General features: G+C 46.9%; 1 protein-coding gene across 1 annotated transcript in view; it reads left to right on the top strand.

Moving 5' to 3' along the window:
- The window catches only part of LOC138300177 (disintegrin and metalloproteinase domain-containing protein 9-like), a 587,087-nt gene that overhangs the window by 255,656 nt on the left and 308,140 nt on the right, over positions 1–23,291 (top strand). Inside the window, exon 14 of the mRNA XM_069239149.1 lies at positions 22,962–23,157. Coding sequence (XP_069095250.1) covers positions 22,962–23,157 — 196 coding nt within the window. The remainder of the gene's footprint in view (positions 1–22,961; positions 23,158–23,291) is intronic.

Below are 23,291 nucleotides of genomic sequence, written 5' to 3'. Positions count from 1 at the left end.
CAGCGATGCTGCGCGTCGTTTCTCCTGCTCCGGGCGTCGGTTTTTCGGTCGCGTTTCCTGCGGCGTCGTTTCTCAGCTGCGGAACCGGCGTCGCGTCGTTTTCTCAGCCGCGATCGGATTCGCGTCGATCTTTTCTCCGCACGGCGCTCGGTGCGTGTATTTTTGTCCTTAGGCTGCCAGCCTCTCCTTTCAGGGTCCCAGGAACTGGAAGGGCACCACAGAGCAGAGTAGGGGTCTCTCCAGAGACTCCAGGTGCTGGCAGGAAGAAGTCTTTGCTATCCCTGAGACTTCAACAACAGGAGGCAAGCTCTACATCAAGCCCTTGGAGATTTCTTCTTCAAGATGGAAGGCACACAAAGTCCAGTCTTTGCCCTCTTACTCTGGCAGAAGCAGCACTGCAGGAAAGCTCCACAAAGCACAGTCACAGGCAGGGCAGCACTTGTTCCTCAGCTATCAGCTCTTCTCCAGGCAGAGGTTCCTCTTGGTTCCAGAAGTGTTTCTAAAGTTTGTAAGTTTGGGTGCCCTTCTTATACCCATTTTAGTCTTTGAAGTCACCTTTCTTCAAAGGGGACTCACACCTTCTTGTGAAATCCTGCCTTGCCCAGGCAAGGCCCCAGACACACACCAGGGGGCTGGAGACAGCATTGTCAGAGGCAGGCACAGTCCTTTCAGATGAGAGTGACCACTCCACCCCTCCCTCCTAGCAGAGATGGCTAATCAGGAAATGCAGATCACACCCCAGCTCCCTTTGTGTCACTGTCTGGTGTGAGGTGAAAAACAACCCAACTGTCAAACTGACCCAGACAGGGAATCCACAAACAAGGCAGAGTCACAGAATGGTTTAAGCAAGAAAATGCTCACTTTCTAAAAGTGGCATTTCCAAACGCACAATCTTAAAATCAACTTTACTAACAGATGTATTTTTAAATTGTGAGTTCAGGGATCCCAAACTCCACATGTCCATCTACTCTCTAGGGGAATCTACACTTTAATCATATTTAAAGGTAGCCCCCATATTATCCTATGAGAGAGAGACAGACCTTGCAACAGTGAAAACGAAATTGGCAGTATTTCACTGTCAGGACATATAAACCACATTACTATATGTCCTACCTTATCCATACACTGCACCCTGCCCTTGGGGCTACCTAGGGCCTACCTTAGGGGTGCCTTACATGTAAGGAAAGGGAAGGTTTAGGCCTGGCAAGTGGGTACACTTGCCAAGTCGAATTTACAGTGTAAAAATACACATACAGACACTGCAGGGGCAGGTCTGAGACATGATTACAGAGCTACTTATGTGGGTGGCACAACCAGTGCTGCAGGCCCACTAGTAGCATTTGATTTACAGGCCCTGGCACCTCTAGTGCACATTACTAGGGACTTACTAGTAATTCAAATATGCCAATCATGGATGAACCACTTACATACAATTTAAACAGGAGCACTTGCACTTTAGCACTGGTTAGCAGTGGTAAAGTGCCCAGAGTAACAAAAACAGCAAAATCAGAGTCCAGCACACATCAACAACCTGGGGAACAGAGGCAAAAAGTTAAGGGAGACCACGCCAAGGATGAAAAGTCTAACACGTGTCCCCCCCAGCTAAAAGTGGGGAGCAACTACCCAACCTCATGGGAGTTCTCATCACTAAGGCGGAAGAACCTGGACAGACCATCAGCATTGGCGTGCTCTGTACCGGGTCGATGTTCCACCGTAAAGTCCATCCCCTGTAGGGAAATGGACCACCTCAACAGTTTTGGGTTCTCACCCCTCATCTGCATTAACCATCTGAGGGGTCTGTGGTCGGTCTGAACTCGGAAGTGAGTCCCAAACAAGTAGGGTCTTAGCTTCTTCAGTGCCCAGACCACAGCAAACGCTTCACGTTCTATGGCACTCCACCTACGTTCCCTGGGTAGTAACCTCCTGCTAATGAAGGCTACGGGTTGATCTAGGCCCTCTTCATTCAGCTGTGAGAGTACTGCTCCAATACCATGCTCTGAGGCGTCTGTCTGTACAACAAACTCCGTGGAGTAGTCAGGTGCCTTCAGCACAGGTGCTGTGCACATGGCAGCCTTCAGGGCATCAAAAGCGTTCTGGCAAGCCTCTGTCCAGATCACTTTCTTGGGTTGCTTCTTAGAAGTCAACTCAGTTAAGGGGGTAACAATGGTACCATATCCCTTAACGAACCTCCGATAGTATCCTGTGAGACCTAAAAAGGCTCTCACTTCAGTCTGGGTCTTGGGAGGCTCCCAAGCCAGAATCGTGTCAATCTTAGGCTGTAGGGGTGCCACCTGGCCACTCCCCACCTGGTGTCCTAAGTACACAACAGAACCCTGCCCTATTTGGCACTTGCTCGCCTTAATAGTGAGGCCTGCCTTCTGCAGGGCCTCTAACACTCTCCAGAGGTGTTGCAGGTGTTCCTCCCATGTGGAACTAAACACAGCAATGTCATCCAGGTAGGCGGCACTGAACTCATCCAGTCCTGCCAACACCTGGTTGACCAACCTCTGAAAGGTGGCAGGGGCATTCTTCATCCCAAAGGGCATCACATTGAAGTGGAAGTGCCCATCGGGGGTAGAGAATGCTGACCTCTCCTTTGCCCCTTCAGTTAAGGCAATCTGCCAGTACCCAGATGTTAAATCAAACGTACTGAGGTACTTGGCAGCTCCTAACCGATCAATGAGCTCATCAGCTCGGGGGATGGGGTGTGCGTCAGTCTTGCTGACCGCATTGAGACCCCGGTAGTCCACACAGAACCTAAGTTCTGGAGTGGCACCAGGAGCAGTAGCCTTTGGGACCAAGACCACTGGGCTGGCCCAAGGACTGCTGGAGTGCTCAATAACCCTTAGGGCTAACATTTTGGAGACTTCCTCCTTAATGCAAGCCCTCACCCTGTCAGTCACCCTGTAAACCTTATGTTTAACAGGTGTACTGTCCCCAGTGTCCACATCATGTGTGCACAGGTGTGTGACTCCTGGGATCAGGGAAAACAGTGAGGCGAACTGTCCCAGCACGTGGCGACAGTCCCTCTGCTGTTCCTCAGTCAGGGCGGGGGAGAGGATCACTCCCTCCACAGACCCATCTTTCTCTCCTGCAGACAGGAGGTCAGGAAGAGGCTCACTCTCTTCCTCCACCCCGTCATCTGTCGCTAGGAGCATGGATAGCTCAGTTCGCTCAAAGTGTGGTTTGAGGCGGTTGACATGTAGGACCCTCAAGGGGTTCCTGGGGGATTGCAAGTCTACCAGATAGGTGACCTCGCTCTTTCTTTCCACCACCTCAAAAGGCCCAGTCCACTTATCTTGGAGAGCCCTAGGCTCCACTGGTGCCATGACCCACACTTTTTGTCCAGGCTGAAACTCAACCAGAGTGGCATTCTGGTCGTACCACCGTTTCATATCCTCCTGGCTTGCTTCCAGGTTCTCCTGAGCGAGACTCCTGAAGCGGGCAGTCTGGTTTCTTAGTGCCAGCATGTAGCTAAATACATCCTGGGGTGGTTTACTAGGAGCTTTCTCCAAAGCCTCCTTCACCAGACTGAGCGGTCCCCTCACAGGGTGGCCATAGATGAGCTCAAAGGGGCTAAAGCCAAGTCCCTTTTGAGGCACCTCCCTGTAAGCGAACAGAAGGCATGGCAAGAGGACGTCCCACTTACGCCTCAAGGGCTCTGACAGGCCCTGAATCATGCCTTTCAAGGTGCGGTTGAATCTCTCAACCAGACCATTACTTTGGGGGTGGTAAGGGGTGGTGAACTTGTAGGTTACCCCACACACCTTCCACAGAGACTTCATATAAGTGGATATGAAGTTTGTACCCCTATCAGATACTACCTCCTTGGGGAACCCCATGCGGGTAAAAACCCCCATCAAGGCACGTCCCACCACGGGGGCGGTGACCGTCCTTAGAGGAATAGCTTCTGGGTACCGTGTGGCATGGTCCACCAAGACCAGGATGAACCTGTTGCCCATGGCTGTCTTGGGATCCAGAGGCCCCACAATGTCAATTCCTACCCTTTCAAAGGGAGTACTGACTACCGGTAAAGGTTGGAGGGGAGCTTTGCATTTCCCCCCACTCTTGCCACTTGCCTGACAAGTCTGACAAGATCTACAATAAGCAGCTGACTGCTTGTTCATCAAGGGCCAGTAAAAGTGGGAGACAAGCCTCTTATAGGTCTTGTCCTGCCCTAGATGTCCTGCCAAAGGCACATCATGAGCCAAACCCAGTAGGAAGGTCCTGAAGCCCTGGGGTACCACCAGCATACGAGCTGACCCCGGCTCAGGAACCTTAGGCTCACTATACAGGAGGCCATCCTCCCAATAAATCAGGTGAGTACCTGGCGCCCCGCCAGCCGCCTGGGCTGCAGCCTGCTGCCGCAGTCCCTCAAGAGTAGGGCACTCCTTCTGCGCTGTGCAGAATACTTCCCTGGTGGGTCCCCCTTCCTGCTGCCACTGCGACAGCTCAGGGACCTCCCCCAGTTCAGCCACCTGTTCCCCTGTAGGTTCCGGGGCATCACCCTCAGGCTCTGCCTCCTCCCGGACCGTGGGAACTTCTGGGGCGGGTTTCCCGCGCCTCCTGCCTTTCCTCTTCTTGGCGGTCCCCTGGGCCACTGTTTCAGGCTCCAGGGGCTCTTGACTACCCTGATTGGCTGCCATAGACCGGGTGGATACGCATACCCACCCAGGCAGACCCAACATCTCCAAGTGAGACCTGTGTTCCACCTCCTTCCAAGGGGAATCTTCCAGGTCGTTGCCTAGCAAACAATCAACAGGCATGGTTGGACTCACAGCTACTTTCCAGGAACCTGAGACCCCCCCCCATTCAAAGGGAACCTGCGCCACTCTGCAGAGGCGCTCAGAGTTATCTACTGCAACTACTTGGTGAAGTACCCGGGGATCAATCTGCTCTTCAGACACCAGGTGACTCCTCACTGTAGTCACACTGGCTCCTGTGTCTCTCAGAGCCTCCACCCTCTGTCCATTGATGGTCACCCATTGCCTGTACTTCTTAGTGTTATCAGGCACTAGGTTTCTCTGGACCATCTCACTGTCCCCTAGTGAGACAAGGGTCATTTCTGCTGGTTCCCACCCACCTGAAACCAACTCCTCCCCAAGCGCTACACTGGCCAAACCCTGGGACGGTGCACCAGTGGGTGCCGGTGTACTTTTGGGGCATTTGGGGTCCCCCCTCACATGACCCACCTGGTCACATGAATAGCACTTACGTAGGGGACCACCTGCCATTGGCTTCCCTTTGGAGAACCATGGCTTCTTTTCACTGGGGGGTTGGGAATCCTTACCCTGGGAATCAGTTTGGGGCCCTTTAGAGAACTCATCCTGTTTGCCCTTACCCCCCCCTTTCTTCTGAGAGGGACCCTGCCCACCCTTGGCGTGGTCTCCCCCATACCTCTTTTGGACCCTGGTGCTCTCCCAGCGGTCCGCTTCCTGTGCAAGCTTCCTGGGGTCAGTCAGCTTGCTGTCAATGAGGTGCTGGCGCAGCTCTGGAAAACATAAACTGTACAAGTGCTCCCAAGCAATTAAATTGTAAAGCCCCTCATACGTGTTTACCTTACTGCCCTTCACCCAACCATCCAGTGACCTGCAACAAGAATCAACACATTCCAACCATGTTTGGGATTCCTTTCTCTTGTAGGATCTAAACTTCTCCTTGTACTGCTCAGGGGTGAGACCATACCTGGTAAGTAAGGCCTCCTTCATGGCAGGGTAGGTGAGACTCTGAGCATCCCCTAAGGCCGTCAGTGTGTCCCTCCCCTCTGCCTCAAAATGCTTCCACAGGGCTGCCCCCCAATGAGCTTCAGGGACCAGGTTCATGTGGAGAGCTGACTCATAACCCTTGAACCACAAGTAGATATCATCCTCCCTCTTATAATCCCTCACAAGGTCTTTTGGGATGTGTACCCTTCTCTCAGGCTGCACTGTAGAATTGCTGCCACCATCCCTACTGGACTGACTCCTCTGATCAATCTCTTTTAAACTGAGCTCATGAGCCATGTTTATCTTCCTTTCCTCAAGGGCCAGCTTCCTCTGTTCCATCTCTAGACTGAGCTTTTTCAGCTCCAACTGGTACTCCCTCTCTGCCTGTCTGTCCTGTAACTCTCCAGGTGTCAGACTCTTGGAGGACACACTGCTACCTGCCCTGGAGATTCTCCCCTGAGACATAGCAGGCCCACCCACTACATCAGTGTGAGTGACTTGCAACTCCTCTTCTCCCTCTGGCTCCTCATCTGTGTGCCCCTCAGCTGCTTTGGCTGTCACCCAGGCCCTCAGCGCCTTTTGCAGCTCATCCTTCTTGGATGAGCTCTTAATGGGACAGCCAACATTACTACAAAACTGCTTCAACTGAGCCACTTTGTAGCTCTCCAATTTTTCCAAGTCAAAAGCAGCTTCAGCTAGGGCATCTCCAGACTGAGACATGATGAGAGGTTAAAAAAATATGCACAGTTCCAAAAACAGAAAAGCAAGTTCTCAAATGAAGTTCCAGAAAAGTCAATCACGGGATCAGCGAAAAAAAAGAAACTGAATGCAGAGAAAAACAGTCCAAGTAGAAAAAACAAAAATCACAAGACTAGTAGTATGTGGTCACGTAGTGGTCTGAGATCAAAACAGTAGTGTACACTTAATTACTGTATGTCAAGTACAAATACAAGTCCAAATCCCGACCGCTGGTCACCAATGTTAGAAATGGGGTCTTTGGTTGACAGTCTGGTTACCCCCTGTTCAAGCAAGGACCCTCACTCTAGTTAGGATAAAAGAGAATCACCCTCAGCTAACCCCTGCTTACCCCCTTGGTAGCTTGGCAGAGCAGTAGGCTTAACCTCAGAGTGCTAGGTGTAAAGTATTTGTACCAACACACACAGTAACTTAATGAAAACACTACAAAATGACACCACACCAGTTTAGAAAAATAGGAAATATTTATCTAGACAAAACAAGACCAAAACGACAAAAATCCAACATACACAAGTCAAGTTATGATTTTTTACAGGTTTAAAATAAAAAGAGTCTTTAGGTAGTTGTAACACCACACTAGCGCTGCTAGCGTGAAAATGTACCTGGTTTGCGTCAAAAATAACCCCGCACGGGCGGTGTGCGTCGAAAGTAACCCTGCACGGCTGTGTGCGTCGAAAACAACTCGGCACGGCGGTGCGCGTTGAAAAAGCCAGCCACACGACGATCCGAAAGTCCCGCGGCGCAGGGTGCGATCTCTCAGCCTCCGTCAGCGATGCTGCGCGTCGTTTCTCCTGCTCCGGGCATCGGTTTTTCGGTCGCGTTTCCTGCGGCGTCGTTTCTCAGCTGCGGAACCGGCGTCGCGTCGTTTTCTCAGCCGCGATCGGATTCGCGTCGATCTTTTCTCCGCACGGCGCTCGGTGCGTGTATTTTTGTCCTTAGGCTGCCAGCCTCTCCTTTCAGGGTCCCAGGAACTGGAAGGGCACCACAGAGCAGAGTAGGGGTCTCTCCAGAGACTCCAGGTGCTGGCAGGAAGAAGTCTTTGCTATCCCTGAGACTTCAACAACAGGAGGCAAGCTCTACATCAAGCCCTTGGAGATTTCTTCTTCAAGATGGAAGGCACACAAAGTCCAGTCTTTGCCCTCTTACTCTTGCAGAAGCAGCACTGCATGAAAGCTCCACAAAGCACAGTCACAGGCAGGGCAGCACGTTTTCCTCAGCTATCAGCTCTTCTCCAGGCAGAGGTTCCTCTTGGTTCCAGAAGTGTTTCTGAAGTTTGTAAGTTTGGGTGCCCTTCTTATACCCATTTTAGTCTTTGAAGTCACCTTTCTTCAAAGGGGACTCACACCTTCTTGTGAAATCCTGCCTTGCCCAGGCAAGGCCTCAGACACACACCAGGGGGTTGGAGACAGCATTGTCAGAGGCAGGCACAGTCCTTTCAGATGAGAGTGACCACTCCACCCCTCCCTCCTAGCAGAGATGGCTAATCAGGAAATGCAGATCACACCCCAGCTCCCTTTGTGTCACTGTCTGGTGTGAGGTGAAAAACAACCCAACTGTCAAACTGACCCAGACAGGGAATCCACAAACAAGGCAGAGTCACAGAATGGTTTAAGCAAGAAAATGCTCACTTTCTAAAAGTGGCATTTCCAAACGCACAATCTTAAAATCAACTTTACTAACAGATGTATTTTTAAATTGTGAGTTCAGGGATCCCAAACTCCACATGTCCATCTACTCTCTAGGGGAATCTACACTTTAATCATATTTAAAGGTAGCCCCCATATTATCCTATGAGAGAGAGACAGACCTTGCAACAGTGAAAACGAAATTGGCAGTATTTCACTGTCAGGACATATAAACCACATTACTATATGTCCTACCTTATCCATACACTGCACCCTGCCCTTGGGGCTACCTAGGGCCTACCTTAGGGGTGCCTTACATGTAAGGAAAGGGAAGGTTTAGGCCTGGCAAGTGGGTACACTTGCCAAGTCGAATTTACAGTGTAAAAATACACATACAGACACTGCAGGGGCAGGTCTGAGACATGATTACAGAGCTACTTATGTGGGTGGCACAACCAGTGCTGCAGGCCCACTAGTAGCATTTGATTTACAGGCCCTGGCACCTCTAGTGCACATTACTAGGGACTTACTAGTAATTCAAATATGCCAATCATGGATGAACCACTTACATACAATTTAAACAGGAGCACTTGCACTTTAGCACTGGTTAGCAGTGGTAAAGTGCCCAGAGTAACAAAAACAGCAAAATCAGAGTCCAGCACACATCAACAACCTGGGGAACAGAGGCAAAAAGTTAAGGGAGACCACGCCAAGGATGAAAAGTCTAACAGGGTGCCTAAGGTCAGTGGAGCACAACATCTCTAAGGTGTCATACTGTAAACAGCGCACTCTGGCAGAAGATCCTTTAGAGTTTTGGGTCCCCACCTCAGCAATGCGCTCCCACTGGAGCTGGGATGCCTTTCAAATTCAAGACGATTCAGGAAAAGAGTAAAAACATTGATTTGTTAATGCTCATTCTGTTTGCTTGTTTTTTAGAACACCCAGTTCCAGGATGCCTTTCGGCACACATGCGCTTTAGACGGAGGCGTAATGAAGGCCCCTTGTGATGCAGGGGGCCCCCAACTCTCCAGGACCCCCAAACCCTTCAAGGGGGCCCCATTAAGTCCGAGTTCAATGAATATGTGTGAGATATGCGAGACTAAGGGGCCTCTCATCACATTCTGCAGGGGGCCCCATCATGTTGAGGTATGCCATGTGCTTTAGACATAAATACATAAACCGCACCATGCTCTTGCCTGGACAGGTGGGATAGTCACTGTCCGATTGTACCTGTGTAGTGTAAACATAGATGTCATGTCGGGTTCGCCGGGGGTCGCAGCTGCGACCTCTGGCTTGCACTTTGCTACCGCTGGCCCTGCCTTGGCGAACCCTGGCCCCAGAGGTCACAAATTCAGTACCAGGAACACAGTGGCAGCTCGTCCTTCTGGACGTCAGTTGATGCTTCACTCTCTTTCTTTTCTGTCAATTTTGTATTACCCCAAAATTGAATAATAACATATTATTCACTATTAACGTAATAAAAACGGGGTACAATTAGCTGGAATATGCCCCTCAATGGCAGCTGAGGTAAGTAAAAAATGCTTTGAAATATATGTTGTGTGTATGCTTGCGGATGAGAGTGTGTTTATGTGTGATAGAGTGTAAGTGTGAATTTGTGTGTATTAGTGAAAGTGGAGATCAAAGGGCGTGTGATCTCACCCCCTCCTCCCATTGCCTATTGACGTCCATGGGTGTAATGTAATATTTCTTTAAAAAATATTGGCGATGTTTGTCTGATCTATTTAGATCAAACAAGAGGTGTTCGTGGGAATTGCAGAGACTAAATATGCTCTCTTTGCATCCTTCACTTCGGGCTGTGCTTTACTGGTTCTCGCCCTTCTCTGTGCCCAAGCTTAGGAGTAAACACAACATCGCACCACCTCATCTGTCTTGGTCTGAAATTTTCCACCAATACGTGCCTCTTGGTATGAAAGGAGAACTTTTTGTTACCACCACTGACAAATATCCCTCTGTTACGTGTCATTGACACATTTGCACCATTACAGTTTTAGCTTTTTAGCCAACAACACTTTGCATTCTACAACTTGCTGTTGCCCTTTAATCATAGAAATACTTGGATTAAAAGACACATAATACTTAAGCAATCGACTAAAACTACAAGGCTTACCAAGTGTGTCACACTACATAGGTCCATTTGTCAGCTATGAAGTACACATGATAAAAGCTAAAGAGAGGACATGCCACTTATCACTTCAAGCTCGACTCTGTTAGGATTTCATTGGCCATCGCTGGTTGGCTCAGCCATCCCTGTTTTTACTGCATTTAGCCACCACCTTTGCTGTTGGAGGGTCAGTTCATCTTGTGCTGCCACTCTCTGATGATCTAATGTTGTTACTTACAGGGATTCCATAAGCAATCCCTGTGGCCTGTTACGTGTTAGGATACTTTGAGGTCTTTGGAGGGCACTAGAACTCCCTGCTTTCTGTGGTGCATGAATAGATTGAAATATTGCTCCTGTATGTATCTTCCTGGATGGGAAGGTCACCCATTCTCATCTTTCCTCTTGCACTAAGAAGGTATCACTCCTGTTGACCCAGAGTTCACAAAGGTATTTGTATGGATGAGTACAATAACTGCCCCCCTAAAATCTGCAGTACAAACTTTCATTGTGCAACTGCCTCCAACAGCTCTGCAACAGCTTTGTGTATCAGCAAGTGTGCATCGTAGGTAGAAAGATAGCTCTGGTGTCCTGTAGAGGGAAGGTGGTACTGTAGAAAAGTAAAGATTATGGGCCATATATGTAATTCCCATTGGTGAACCAGGGATGTGAAATGGGCACACTGACTGGTTTGTTAATGGGAATGCAATAGCAATGCAGCCTGGTATTAAACGGTGGCATAGCAAATTGGCCTTTCACAAGGGGTCACAAAACTGCCTGCCTTATGAATAATAATCAAGCAGGTAGCAGTTTGTGACCCCCAGTGAATGGCTGCCAATGAAGCAATGAAGGCCTGCAAGGCACAGCAGACTGCCTTCATGTATTTGCTTTGCCAAACATGTAAAAACATATTTTTTAAAGAGCTGTGTCCATTAAAGGCACAGGTGCGGATTTAAAGAAAAATATCTCCCATTTGGGAACTGTAGGAGGCTGGCTCTCTATATAGTTTACGAAAAAGATATGCACTGTGCAGAGAGTCCAGGCAACCCCACTTTGGTATCAGGAAGTAAAAAGCAGACCACATAGTTCTCTGTTTTTGTGGTAGTGTGGGCGAGCATTTAGGCTTATCCTGGAGATGTGCTAAGCATTTGTTGTACTCACAGTATCAATAAATGTGGACACACACTCAGAAGAATAACTCAAGGCCAATTTACAAACATACTTCAGATTTTTATAACATTTTTAAGACCAAGATTATTAATATATGGTAAGTACTTCTTTTGTTATGATTTTTCAAAGTGTAGAAAATGTATGCTTTTTATGCGTAAATACGCACCATAGGAATGAATTGAAAAATCTTTAAATATGCATATAAAATCAGGCAAAGCTCTCACAAGTGTCACCTTCTATTTTTGGGTTAAGGTTGTTGAGATGTCCTCTGGGCCAGCCGGAGAATTTTGGCCTGTCCCCGTTAAAGCCAGAGCAGTGGCTTAATGCCTTGGAGCTGGCATACAACGCAGAAGGGGACCACTTGGAAACATATTGCACAGGTGGACTTAGAGGTAGGTCCGGTGGTCCCCTTGGAGGGTAGAGGTCATAGAGGGTTAGGGGCCCCTAAAGCACAGTTAGTTAGGAGTTGCAAGTGACAGGGAGGTGGGGTGCAGTGCAATTAAGTCAGCTAAGAGTTGTGGGTCAGGTAGTCCCTGGAGCCAGGAGCAGGTCAATTGGAGGGTAGATTACAGGTCAGTAGGGCCACTCTGGAGAGTGGTTCTTGGGTGTCCTGAAGACTTGCTTCTGGGCTTTGGAGATTCGGGAGTGGACTTTGCTTCTGGGTGTCCGACATTGGGGGTCCAGCATCCTGGGCACTGGGACGTCTCAGGCCCTGAAAGTCGCAGTGCCACCAAACATGGCACACTGGTAGGTTTTGTCCTTCAGGTCTGTTGTATGGATCTTGGTTGGGCTGCTGGGTCCATTTCATTGGTCAGTGGCCAGTCAGTTAACTGGACTTCACTGGTTTCTTGCTTGCAGGTTGCAGGAGAATGATACCTTCACTGTGAGGGAGGTGCTTGGCGAGTTGCAGAAGGCAGGACATGCTCTGGGTGTTTTTAGAGTCCTCCAGGTTTCCAGGTGACACCTCAGCGCCGATTGTCAAGTCCTAGAAGCAGCAGGAAGGGGTGGGCATGTTTTTCTTTGCGCAGCAGGACTTCTGTTCTCGTGCAGCGGCTCTTCTTTGTTCCTGGTCTTCTTGTGTCCATCGAATCTGATCTGTAGGACTAGGGATGCCCATTAAATACTGCATTTAGTGGGCATTAAGGGGAGTAACTGGGAGTGGCTAATGGGCCACCTACCTTAGGGTGGCTACACCCATTAGGGGACCACTTCCTGTGGGAAGGGGTCACATCCCTAACCCTGATTGGCTATTTTTCTCCCATCCAAGATGGAGGAAAATGAAATGGAGTAGTCACCTCACCTGCCATACCTGACCCAGGAGTCCATACTTCTATATGGTGATGGCAGGCTGGCTAAGACCAGTCAGCAACCATGACAGGGCAGGTAGTTTTTGCAAGGGGTACTGCTAAGGTACCCTCTGGGTACATTTTATAATAATCCAACACTGGCATCAGAGTGGGTTTATTATTCTGAGTTGTTTGATACCAAACAACCCAGTATTAAGAGAGGCCATCATGTAGCTGGGAAACCCGTAATGACCAGTCAATGACCATATGTCTTAAGGTTTTGCAAAGATACAGCAGGGGCATATTTGCTCATGCACACACATGCACTCACATGCATTATAGTGTAACCCGCCTTAGGGCTGTAAGGCCTGCCAGAGGGGTGACTAACCTATATTGCATGCAGTGTTAGTGGGCATGGTACTCTTGGTGAGTGCCATGTCGAGTTTGCAACTTTTAAATAAACCTTGTCATGCACCCGCAATGGCAGTCTGCGTGAGGCTGGTGTGGGGACTCTCAGAGTGGCACAATTTGTGCTGCAGCTCTGGGGGGGCCTTTTCAGTACCTATGCCCTCGTCACCAGGGGTAAAAAAAAATAGGGACTTACAAGGGTGGCTGAAGTGCCCAACATAGTACAGTTTTGGGGAAAGAGATCTGGCCCTGGGAACCTGTTTTGCAGGTCCCAAGGGCACTTACAGTTTGAAACCACATCTTTTTCCAGGCAAGAAGTGGGGGGCTACTATATCAAAAGAGGCCCTTTCTCACAGGAACACATCAGAGGAGCAAACAGTGGTAGAATAATGCCACTCCCCTTGAGGCTGCTTAGATGATTCACAAAGGGAAAGGTGTCTGAATACCCATTGGTAGTGGTTTGAGAGTAAGTCACAGCCCATTGATACATTACTTACAGAATGAGAAAAGTGTCTTAGCCTATAGCGGCAACTGCAAACCTTTACAAGAAAATGATAATAGACAGTGTTTATTATCCTTTCCTTACAAAGGGGCGGGCCACAGGGGTGACGAGGAGTGAGGGGGAGTGTACAGCACTCCCCCCTCAGAGCAAATATGGGTTTGGTCGGCCGGCTTGGGCCAGCCAAACACAATAGCGCTGTAGGCTCTCTCCAGCCCGGCAACACAGTTGCCGGGCTGGAGAGAGCCTGCACAGGCTCCCAGTCTGCCTGGGAGCACCCTGGTTGGGTGCTCCAGCCAATCCTGATGCTGCTCTGAGCAGCATCAGTATTGGCCGCAGGGCAGGCTGTGAGCCTGTGCCTGCAGCAGAGAAGAAGCGGCTGGAGCGGTGCTGCGAGCAAGGTAAGTGTTTGTTTATTTATTCATTTTTGAAAAAAAAATGTATTCCCACCGGGCTCCCCCCCTCCGTGCGCCGCCCCGCTGCTTCCGCGTGAGCCGCGACTGTCAGAATGGATAATAAAGTGCTTTTTTTGCAGAGTCAGGAAGAATTTTCCAACTCATAAAAGTGTTTGTACATTAAGAAAAGCACTTTTGCAGTCTCAACATAAAAGGGCTTTTTATATCTGGCCCAAAGTCCTTAGATGTAATCATAGATTAATTGGGGCAAGAAGTCCACAACATGTCGGATCAGCAGCTCTGCATCAACTGACTCAATTTCCAAAACAGAACTTCGAATGAACTCAAAGTACAGTAAAACAGCAGCACATAGAACAAAGTAGCTCAAGGTGTACTGCAGGGAGACTTGAATGAAGAGGTGAGTAAAGAGGGGAGCAGGTGAAGCATAACAGGTGCAACATACTAATACATAGCTCCCTCTTTAACAAACAAAAGTACAAAAAGGAGTGACCATAAGCATTGGGAAGGACAGAGGGTTTTTCTTTGCCAGTGGTTGATCACAGCCTGTGTTGGCTTTGCTAATGCTGTAGAATTCAAGCACAAGCATTGGAAATGCCCACAGGAGCTATCTTGGAATGTTAGCTTGTAATCTACCAGGATGGCCATTGCACTGCATCTAGAAACAATGTGATTCCCAAGACTGTAATTGTATAGTAACAGGTATACCAAATAACATTGTTATACATTTCAAGATGACCATCATGTTACCTCTATAAGTGACCTGTAGTCCATCTTAAAAGTTTACAAGTTGATGGTGCAAAATGTCAACTCCCGTAACAATTCATGTGCTGCATTTCTATAAGCATTGACACATCCAGTATTACCTATGGCAGGTAGCGGGTGCTGTATTCCTACATTTTTTTCAAGTAATCCTTTTCTATCACCAGACTTTTAAAAAGAGGGGATTCGTTTCAATGGCCTGAAAAAGCAAATGAAGCATTTTAAACTCTTAACCCCTAGGGTGCCGTGGCCGAGTTGGTCTCGGCCACGGGCGCCATGCACCAAGGACGAGACCAGCTCACCCTGTACCCGATCCACGGGGGGAGCGCTAGCACCTGCTCCGTGGGCCACCCACCCACATCCCCGGTCAGGGATGGCAGTCACAGTGACGTCTGATGATGTCTGATGACGTCAGCGCGTGATTGTGCGCTGACCTCATCAGAGGTCGCCTCCATCACACTGGAAGCTATGCGCGTTCGGAAGAGAAACAAAAGTGTTTCTCTTCCGAATGGGGGAAGAGGCAGGTTGGAGAGGCATTGGAGGAAAGGAAAGGCTTTTCCTTTCCACCGATGTCTCTCTGAGCATTTCTGCAGCACGATCCCATAGCGATCATGCTGGCGAAATGCCCACTAGGCATGAGGGAGTTTTTTTTTTTCAAAGTGACATGAGGGGAGCGCCCCCTTAGGCAAGAGTTTCTCCCCTGGGGGGAAATTGTATTTCAGGCCATTTATGACCCCCTTGGGGGCAGATTGGCCTATTTTTATTAGGCCAAAGAAACCACTAGACACCAGGGATTTTATTTTTGCACCAATTTCAATCAAGGGGAGTGACCCCTTAGGCAAGGGTCGCTCCCCTGGGGGGCAATTTTATTTTAGGCCATTTCTGCCTCCATTGGGGGTAGATTGGCCTACATTCATTAGGCCAAAGTGCCCCCAAGGGGGGGCAGAAACCACTAGACACTAGGGATTTTTTTTTTCTTTACTATTTTACGTAAGAGGAGGGCCCCTCGTACAAGAGCCATTCCCCATGGAGGCAAATTATTTCCTTGGGCGCAGATTGGCCTATATCTATTAGGCTCATCTGCCCCAAGGGGGGCAGAAACCACTTAGGCACCAGGGATTGGTTTGTGTCAAAATCGTCCCACTTGGAACGGTAAGGGCTGCACTTTTTGGACTTTGGGATACTGCCATCTAGAAAAATCTACGAGACCTAGACACATCTGAAAACTAAACATCTGGGTGAGTCCAGGGTGGTGTGCTTCATATGCACCCTGCACCATTTTCTTACCCACAATGTCCTGCAAACCTCCAACTTTGCTTGAAATCACACATTTTCTCAACATTATTGTGATGGAACCTTCCAGAATCTGCAGAAATCATCAAAATTCCTACCACCCAGCATTGTCGCATCTATACCGATAACAATTCTGCCCCACTTGTCAGCCTAAAAACTTTTTTTTTCAAACTGCTCTTTTGGACCTACTTTAGATCCCCTCTCAATCGCGACATGTTTTTGGCTCTTCCCTGTCACAGCCACTTGGCCTATCTACACAACTGAGGTGGAGACTGAAGGGAACATTGGGTGGTAGGAAATTTGTGCTGGTGCCGTGATCCCACAGAGAAATTTGGGAAAAATTCAATTTTTCAGCTAAATTTAAGGTTTGCTGAGGATTCTGGGTAAGAAACCACTGGGGATCCACGCAAGTCACACCTCCCCCGGACCTCCACAGGTGTCTAGTTTTCAGAAATGTCTGGGTTTGATAGGTTTCCCTAGATGGCTGCTGAGCCTAGGACCAAAAATGCAGGTCCCCCCCCCTGCAAAACAGGTAGTTTTGTAATTGATCATTCTGATGTGTCCACAAAATGTTTTGGGACATTTCCTGTTGCGGGCACTAGGCCTACCCACACAAGTGATGGAACCATTTTTATCAAGGATGTGGGGGAATGCTGGGAAGAAGGAAGTTAGTGGCTCCCCTCCCTCAGATTCCAGAACTTTGCAGCACCAAACTGTGAGGAAAAGTGTTTTTGTTTGCCACATTTTGAGGTTTGCAAAGGATTCTGGTTAACATAACCTGATGAGAATGCCACAAGTTACCCCATCCTGGTTCCCCTAGGTGTCTAGTTTCCAGAAATGACCAGGTTTGCTAGGTTTCCCTAGGTGCCTGATGAGCTAGAGGCCAAAATCCACAGCTAGGCACTTTGCAAAAAACAGGTCAGTTTTCATAAGAAAAAATTGATATGTCCATGTTGTGTTTTGGACTGTTCCCTGTCGCGGGCACTAGGCATACCCACACAAGTGAGGTACCATTTTTTATTGGGAGACTTGGGGGAAGGCTAGGTGGAAGGAAATTTGGGATTGCTTTCAGATGCAAGAACTTTCCATCACTGAAATATAAGTAAAACGTGATTTTTTTGCTAAATTTTGAGGTTTGAAAAGGATTCTGGGTAACAGAACCTGGTGAGAGCACAACAAGTTACCCCATCCTAGGTTCCCCTAGGTATCTAGTTTTATAAAATGCACAGGTTTGCTAGGTTTTCCTATGTGTCGGCTGAGCTAGAGGCCAAAATCCACAGCTAGGCACTTTCCAAAAACACATCAGTTTTCAATGTAAAAATTTGATGTGTCCATGTTGCGTTTTGGGGCACTTCCTGTTGCGGGCACCAGGCCTACCAACAAAAGTGAGGTACCATTTTTATCAGGAGACTTGAGGGAATGCTGGGTGCAAGGAAGTTTGTGGCTTTTCTCAGATTCCAGAACTTTGCAGCACCCAAATGGGAAGGAAAGGTGTTTTTTTGGCACATTTTGAGGTTTGCAAAGGATTCTGGGTGCCAGAACCTGGTGAGAACCCCCACAAGTCACCTCATTCTGCATTTCCCTAGGTGTCTAGTTTCCAAAAATGTATAGGTTTGCTAGGCTTCCCTAGGTGCAGGCTAAGCTAGAGGCCAAAATCCACAGCTAGGCACTTTGCAAAAAACAGGTCAGTTTTATTTGTGAAAATGTGACGTGTCCACGTTGTGTTTTGGGGCATTTCCTGTTGCGGGAACTAGGCCTACCCACATAAGTGAGGTACCATTTTTATCACAAGACTTGGGGGAATTCTGGGTAGAAGGAAGTTTGTGGCTCCCCTCAGATTCCATAACTTTGCAGCACCGAAATGTGAGGAAAATGTGTTTTTTTCCAAATTTTGATATTTGCAAAGGATTATGGTTAACAGAACCTGGTGAGAGCACCATAAGTAAATGCACAGCTAAGCATTTTCCAAAAATCACTTCAGATTTCAATGTAAAAATGTGATGTGTCCATGGTTTTCTTTGGGGCGTTTCCTGTCGCGGGCACTAGGTCCATCCACACAAGTGAGGTACCATTTTTATCGGAAGACTTGGGGAAACAGAGAATAGGAGAACAAGTGTTATTGCCCCTTGTCTTTCTCTACATTTTTTCCTTCCAAATGTAAGGCAGTGTGTAAGAAAGAAGTATATTTGAGAAATGCCCTGTAATTCACATGCTAGTATGAGGACCCCCGAATTCAGAGATGTGCAAATAACCATGGCTTCTCAACACCTTATCTTGTGCCCATTTTGGAAAAACAAAGGTTTCCTTGATACCTATTTTTCACTCCTCATATTTTACCAAATGAGTTGCTGTATCCCCGGTATACAATGAAAACCCAATGCAAGGTGCAGCTCATGTATTGGCTCAGGGTCCTTAGGGTTCTTAATGAACCTACAAGCCCTATATATCCCCGCAACCAGAGGAGTACAGCAGACGCAACGGTCTATTGCTTTCAAAAATCTTCCATAGCAGGAAAAAGTTAAAGAAGAAAACATGGACAGAAATGGTTGTTTTTATCAGCTCCATTTCTATATTTTTTATTTCAGCTGTTATTTTCTGTAGGAAAACCTTGCAGGATCAACCTAACTGACCCCTTGCTGAATTCAGAATTTTGACTACGTTTCAGAAATGTTTAGCTGTCTGGGATCCACCATTGGTTTCACACCCATTTCTGTCAGTAACTGGAAGGAGGCTGAAAGCATAAAAAATAGTAAAAATGGGGTATGTCCCAGTAAAATGCCAAAATGGTGTTGAGAAATGTGGTTTTCGTATTCACGTCTGCCTGTTCCGCAAAGCTGGGAAGATGGTGATTTTAGCACCACAAACCCTTTGTTGATGCCATTTACAGGGAAAAACCACATGCTTTGTTCTGCAGTCCTTTTTTCCCATTTTTCTGAAAAAACCCATATTTTAGCTGTATTTTGGCTAATTTCTTAGGGGGTCATTCTGACTCCCGCCGGCTGCGGTAACCGCAGGGCCGGCCGGAGCCGCCGAATGACGGCCATTCTGGCTTTCCCGCTGGGCTGGCGGGCGACCGCCAGAAGGCCGCCCGCCAGCCCAGCGGGAAAGCGCCTTCAACGAGGAAGCCGGCTCCGAATGGAGCCGGCGGAGTTGAAGGCGTGCAACGGGTGCAGTGGCACCTGTCGCGATTTTCAGTGTCTGCTTGGCAGACACTGAAAATCTTAGTGGGGCCCTGTTAGGGGGCCCCTGCAGTGCCCATGCCATTGGGGCCCCACGACACCCGTTACCGCCATCCTGTTCCTGGCGGTGAGGGGGTCGGAATCCCCATGGCGGCGCTGCTTGCCGTGGAATTCCCTAGGATTCCCTAGGGCAGCGGGAAACCGGCGGGACGCTGTACCGCCGCGGTCAGAATGCCCATGGATGCACCGCCAGCCTGTTGGCGGTGCATCCGCGGTCCCCGGCACTGACGGTAGTCAACCGCCAGAGTCGGAATGACCCCCTTAGTCTCCTCCAGGGGAAGCCACAAACTTTGGATACCTATAGAATCCCTAGGATGTTGGAAAAAAAGGACAGAAATTTGGCTGGGACAGCTTGTGTGAACAAAACTTTATGAGGGCCTAAGCGCAAACTATCCCAAATAGACAAAAAAAAGGCTCAGCAGAGGAGGGAGAAAAGGCCTGGCATCAAAGGGGTTAAGAATCATTTTACTACATCACCTACACATCATCATCCAGATCACCACCAAATACGCTTTGTAAAAGCAGATGCCCCAGATGTTGCTTTGCAGAAATTCTTTCTCAATGGCATACAGTGACAGATTAGCAATATACTGGGGATTTTTGTCCCAGGAAATTATCATCAGTAGAAATAAACTGAACAATAGCAGGTAAACAACTTCTAGCTTTTAATTTAGCCTTTGAAGAATTGAGGCATTATCTTTTAGGAGCTACCTCTCCTGTTACGGTGTAGACCAATCATCAAAATCTTACTATTCCATATCTGCTTAAGCATTAATTGCCAGACAATTGAGATCATCTTTATTGTTTGCTGATTATGATTTTGTCATAATTGTTACACCTGGGTGTTAAAATGGAAATACAAATGCATTGTTGAGACATCAAGTTACAAATTCATCTATAAAAGTGAAGTCTTCTATACTGATAATTCCTAGTGCAAAAATAGTTGTAGCAAATTCTAAGGCTCAAGATCAAGGCAATGTAGAATTAATAAAAGAAAAATTGACTTCTAAATGCATTGCTTAAAGAGTGACCAAAGAAAAAGATATAAAAATGAAAAGATGATTATGCATCTACTGTTACCATGGCAACAATGTTCTTCGTAAAACTCATGATTCTCTTTTTGCAGGTCATTTTGGTGCCATTTAAACTGAGAAACTCATCAAAATACATTCTTGGTGGGAATGATTAAGAAAGGAATTAAAACAATATGTATCTATGTGTGATATCTGCAGATGGACCAATAATAATAGAAAGAAATCTATTTATTATTTACACCTACGAACTCCTAACCCACTGCATTCTTGGATTACTGTGTCAGCAGATTCCATAGCTGCAATACTCACTTATAGATGATTCACTAATATTATGGTGGTTTATTTTTTCACAATGTGTGCACACTTTATACCAGTAAAAGGCAGTACAACAGCATATGAACAGCATATGAAACTAATATGTTGTTTCTATAAAATATTGTGCATCTCTATGGAAAACCTTCATTAATAATTTTAGATCGAGGTTCTCAGTTCACTTTGTGATTTTTGGGGGGATCTTGTGAAACAACAGGAGCAGAAGTCCGGTTCTCTTCTACATACCATCTACAATCTAATTGCCAAACTGAGTGAGTAAATTAAGATTTGGAAGTGTATTGCAATATTATCTGAAGATCCGGCATCCTGAGTACCACATTTATGGCTGGCAGAATTCTGTCATAATAATTCAGTTCATTGAATCATAGTCTATTTTTTGCTTTCAAGGGTATCATCCTTGATTTATCTTAGATGTAGCTTGAGTACTAATGTCTCTGCCATCCGTGGAGGAACAAGCATTTGAATTAGCCTAGGAAACTACTTTTTCAACTTTGTTTTATTCATCCATTTTCTGTTACAAAAATAATAAATGAAGCAGCTCTGAAACTGGTTTTATCACCAACAATGAAGCGTCACCTAGTTTTCATGTGGCTTTTTTTTAAACCAGTGAAGACTAATACTCATCTGGTACAGTCTCTTTTATCTATTGTGTTTGGTTCTGATCAAGAATATGAAGTTAAGAGCAGTTTAGATTCCCAGGTATATGGAGGTACACTGCAATATTTGGTGGATTAGAAATGATTTGGCCTGGAAAAAATAACCAAGGAACCAGGTATACACTTTCATGCACCTAGTCTAGTAAAAAGATAGAAGGCCAAACAGATGTCTCCAGAGTAGGTGAAGATTCGTAACAGGGGTGAATCAAGATATATGGAAAAGACAATAACTGCACTTATTGTTTCTCATAATAATACACTGACATTATAAAGTTTAAGATGGAAGTTGAAATGGTGAGTGTCTGATATATTGTTCCCAAATCAAGATGGTGCTCATGTGACGAAGATTTCATGTTAAACAAGAACAAATGTGAACTAGAGGGAGGTGGCCATATTTGAACCCGAGTATATTAGGGCGCTTACCTGGAAGAATGTAACTTCTCAATGGTTGCACTATTGTGCATATGATCAGTTTAAAGACTGAACCATGCTACAATGATTAATTCCTCTTGTTAGTGAAGTATTGCCATTAGCTTTTCTATGGACTTGGAATGCTGGATCTGATTTTGTTGATCTTCATGGTGAAGAAAGCCTGATGCCATTGCATTTGTCAACTTATAACAGATTCAGGGAAGGATTGGCTCAACTATCATAGAGACTGATTTTCTTTTGTCTGTTGCTCAATTGATAATGGTCTTGTGGTAAATGGATTTAGGTTCATTGACAAAAGACCTCCAAACTAGATAGACCAAGGTGCTGGAGGATTTGGCTTGAAGAATTAATTCTTTAGAGCAGCATTGCATTCTACACGGTTTCACTAGAGGAGCTGTAGATGTGGCGTCAGATGCTGACATCAGCAGAGGGCTGGAAGAGCTTATTCAAGTAGATTAGTTATTCTTGAAGGGCATCCAAGAGGCCTTGAGGGGCAGAATGTTACTTTATCTCATATTGTTTATCTCTTTTCAGTTGGTCCTAATACTCTGGTGTGGTGTGCGGGGTGGCAAAGTGATCTGTCCATTTCACAGCTTTGATCCCTTGCAGTGTATTGTACACAAATCTGACAGGATGGGTGAGGTACTTTCCTTTGGATTGGGTTGAATCACTGATATATTACATGATTTCCAGGCATGTTGAGTAATATGCATAAAGCTTCCTCAATGGATTTTGTAATGGAGTACTGAGTTGGGTTGAAGTCTCTTAGGAATATGCTATGGGTGTGTTGAATGAAGTGGGGGTGATCTGGTTACATCTTTGATTGTCTAGCTGAATCAGGGTGGTCTATAGACTAGGTGAAAGAAGGCTAGATGCTTGGATACAGAAATGGGCAGAAAAGTGCTGGGATGGTTTTCATACAGTAATGCCACTAAGTGTGCAAGACCAGGAAGACTGGTGCATACTTGTAAATCCTCTCCCTTGAATGCATTATCCTTCAATTGGCTCTCTGCATCAAGCAGGAGATTGTTGGCAGGCAAAGGGTGCAATCAGGGATCAACCATGTTAGGTAATCAAGTCCAAGTATACAAAGACGTCACTTCTGCTATCCATGGGATTTACTGAATTGATGTCCATGTCATCACTAAAATCAGAAACACTGAGAGTGTTATTTATTAAATTATGGTTCTTTTTAATGTTTTACCTGTTTCTGTTCTTCTTCCACCGTTAGTTTAAAGGGGCAGGAACTGAATGCAGACCCCAAATTGATTCCTGCGACTTGACTGAATATTGCAATGGAAGCCATGCTCTGTGTCCTGACGACTTCTATGTGATGGATGGATACCCATGCCACAACTCTCAGACATATTGTTCTGAGGGGCGCTGCCAGAATTTGGATGCTCAATGCCAGGCTTTATTCGGACAGGGTAAGCATCTACAGTGATTCCTTACTTCTCCCGATCTTTCCGTGCAGAGCTGTCTTCTAAAGGGTTAAGCATCCTCAGTGATTTCTCAATCCCCCGGCCGAGTTCATAGCTTTTTAAAAATAGGATAAGCATCC

The sequence above is a fragment of the Pleurodeles waltl genome, chromosome 6 (genome assembly GCF_031143425.1).
Source record: "Pleurodeles waltl isolate 20211129_DDA chromosome 6, aPleWal1.hap1.20221129, whole genome shotgun sequence".
NCBI lineage: Eukaryota > Metazoa > Chordata > Amphibia > Caudata > Salamandridae > Pleurodeles > Pleurodeles waltl.
The sequence above is the reverse complement of the archived record's forward strand: the minus strand, read 5'-3'. Positions and strand labels throughout refer to the sequence as shown.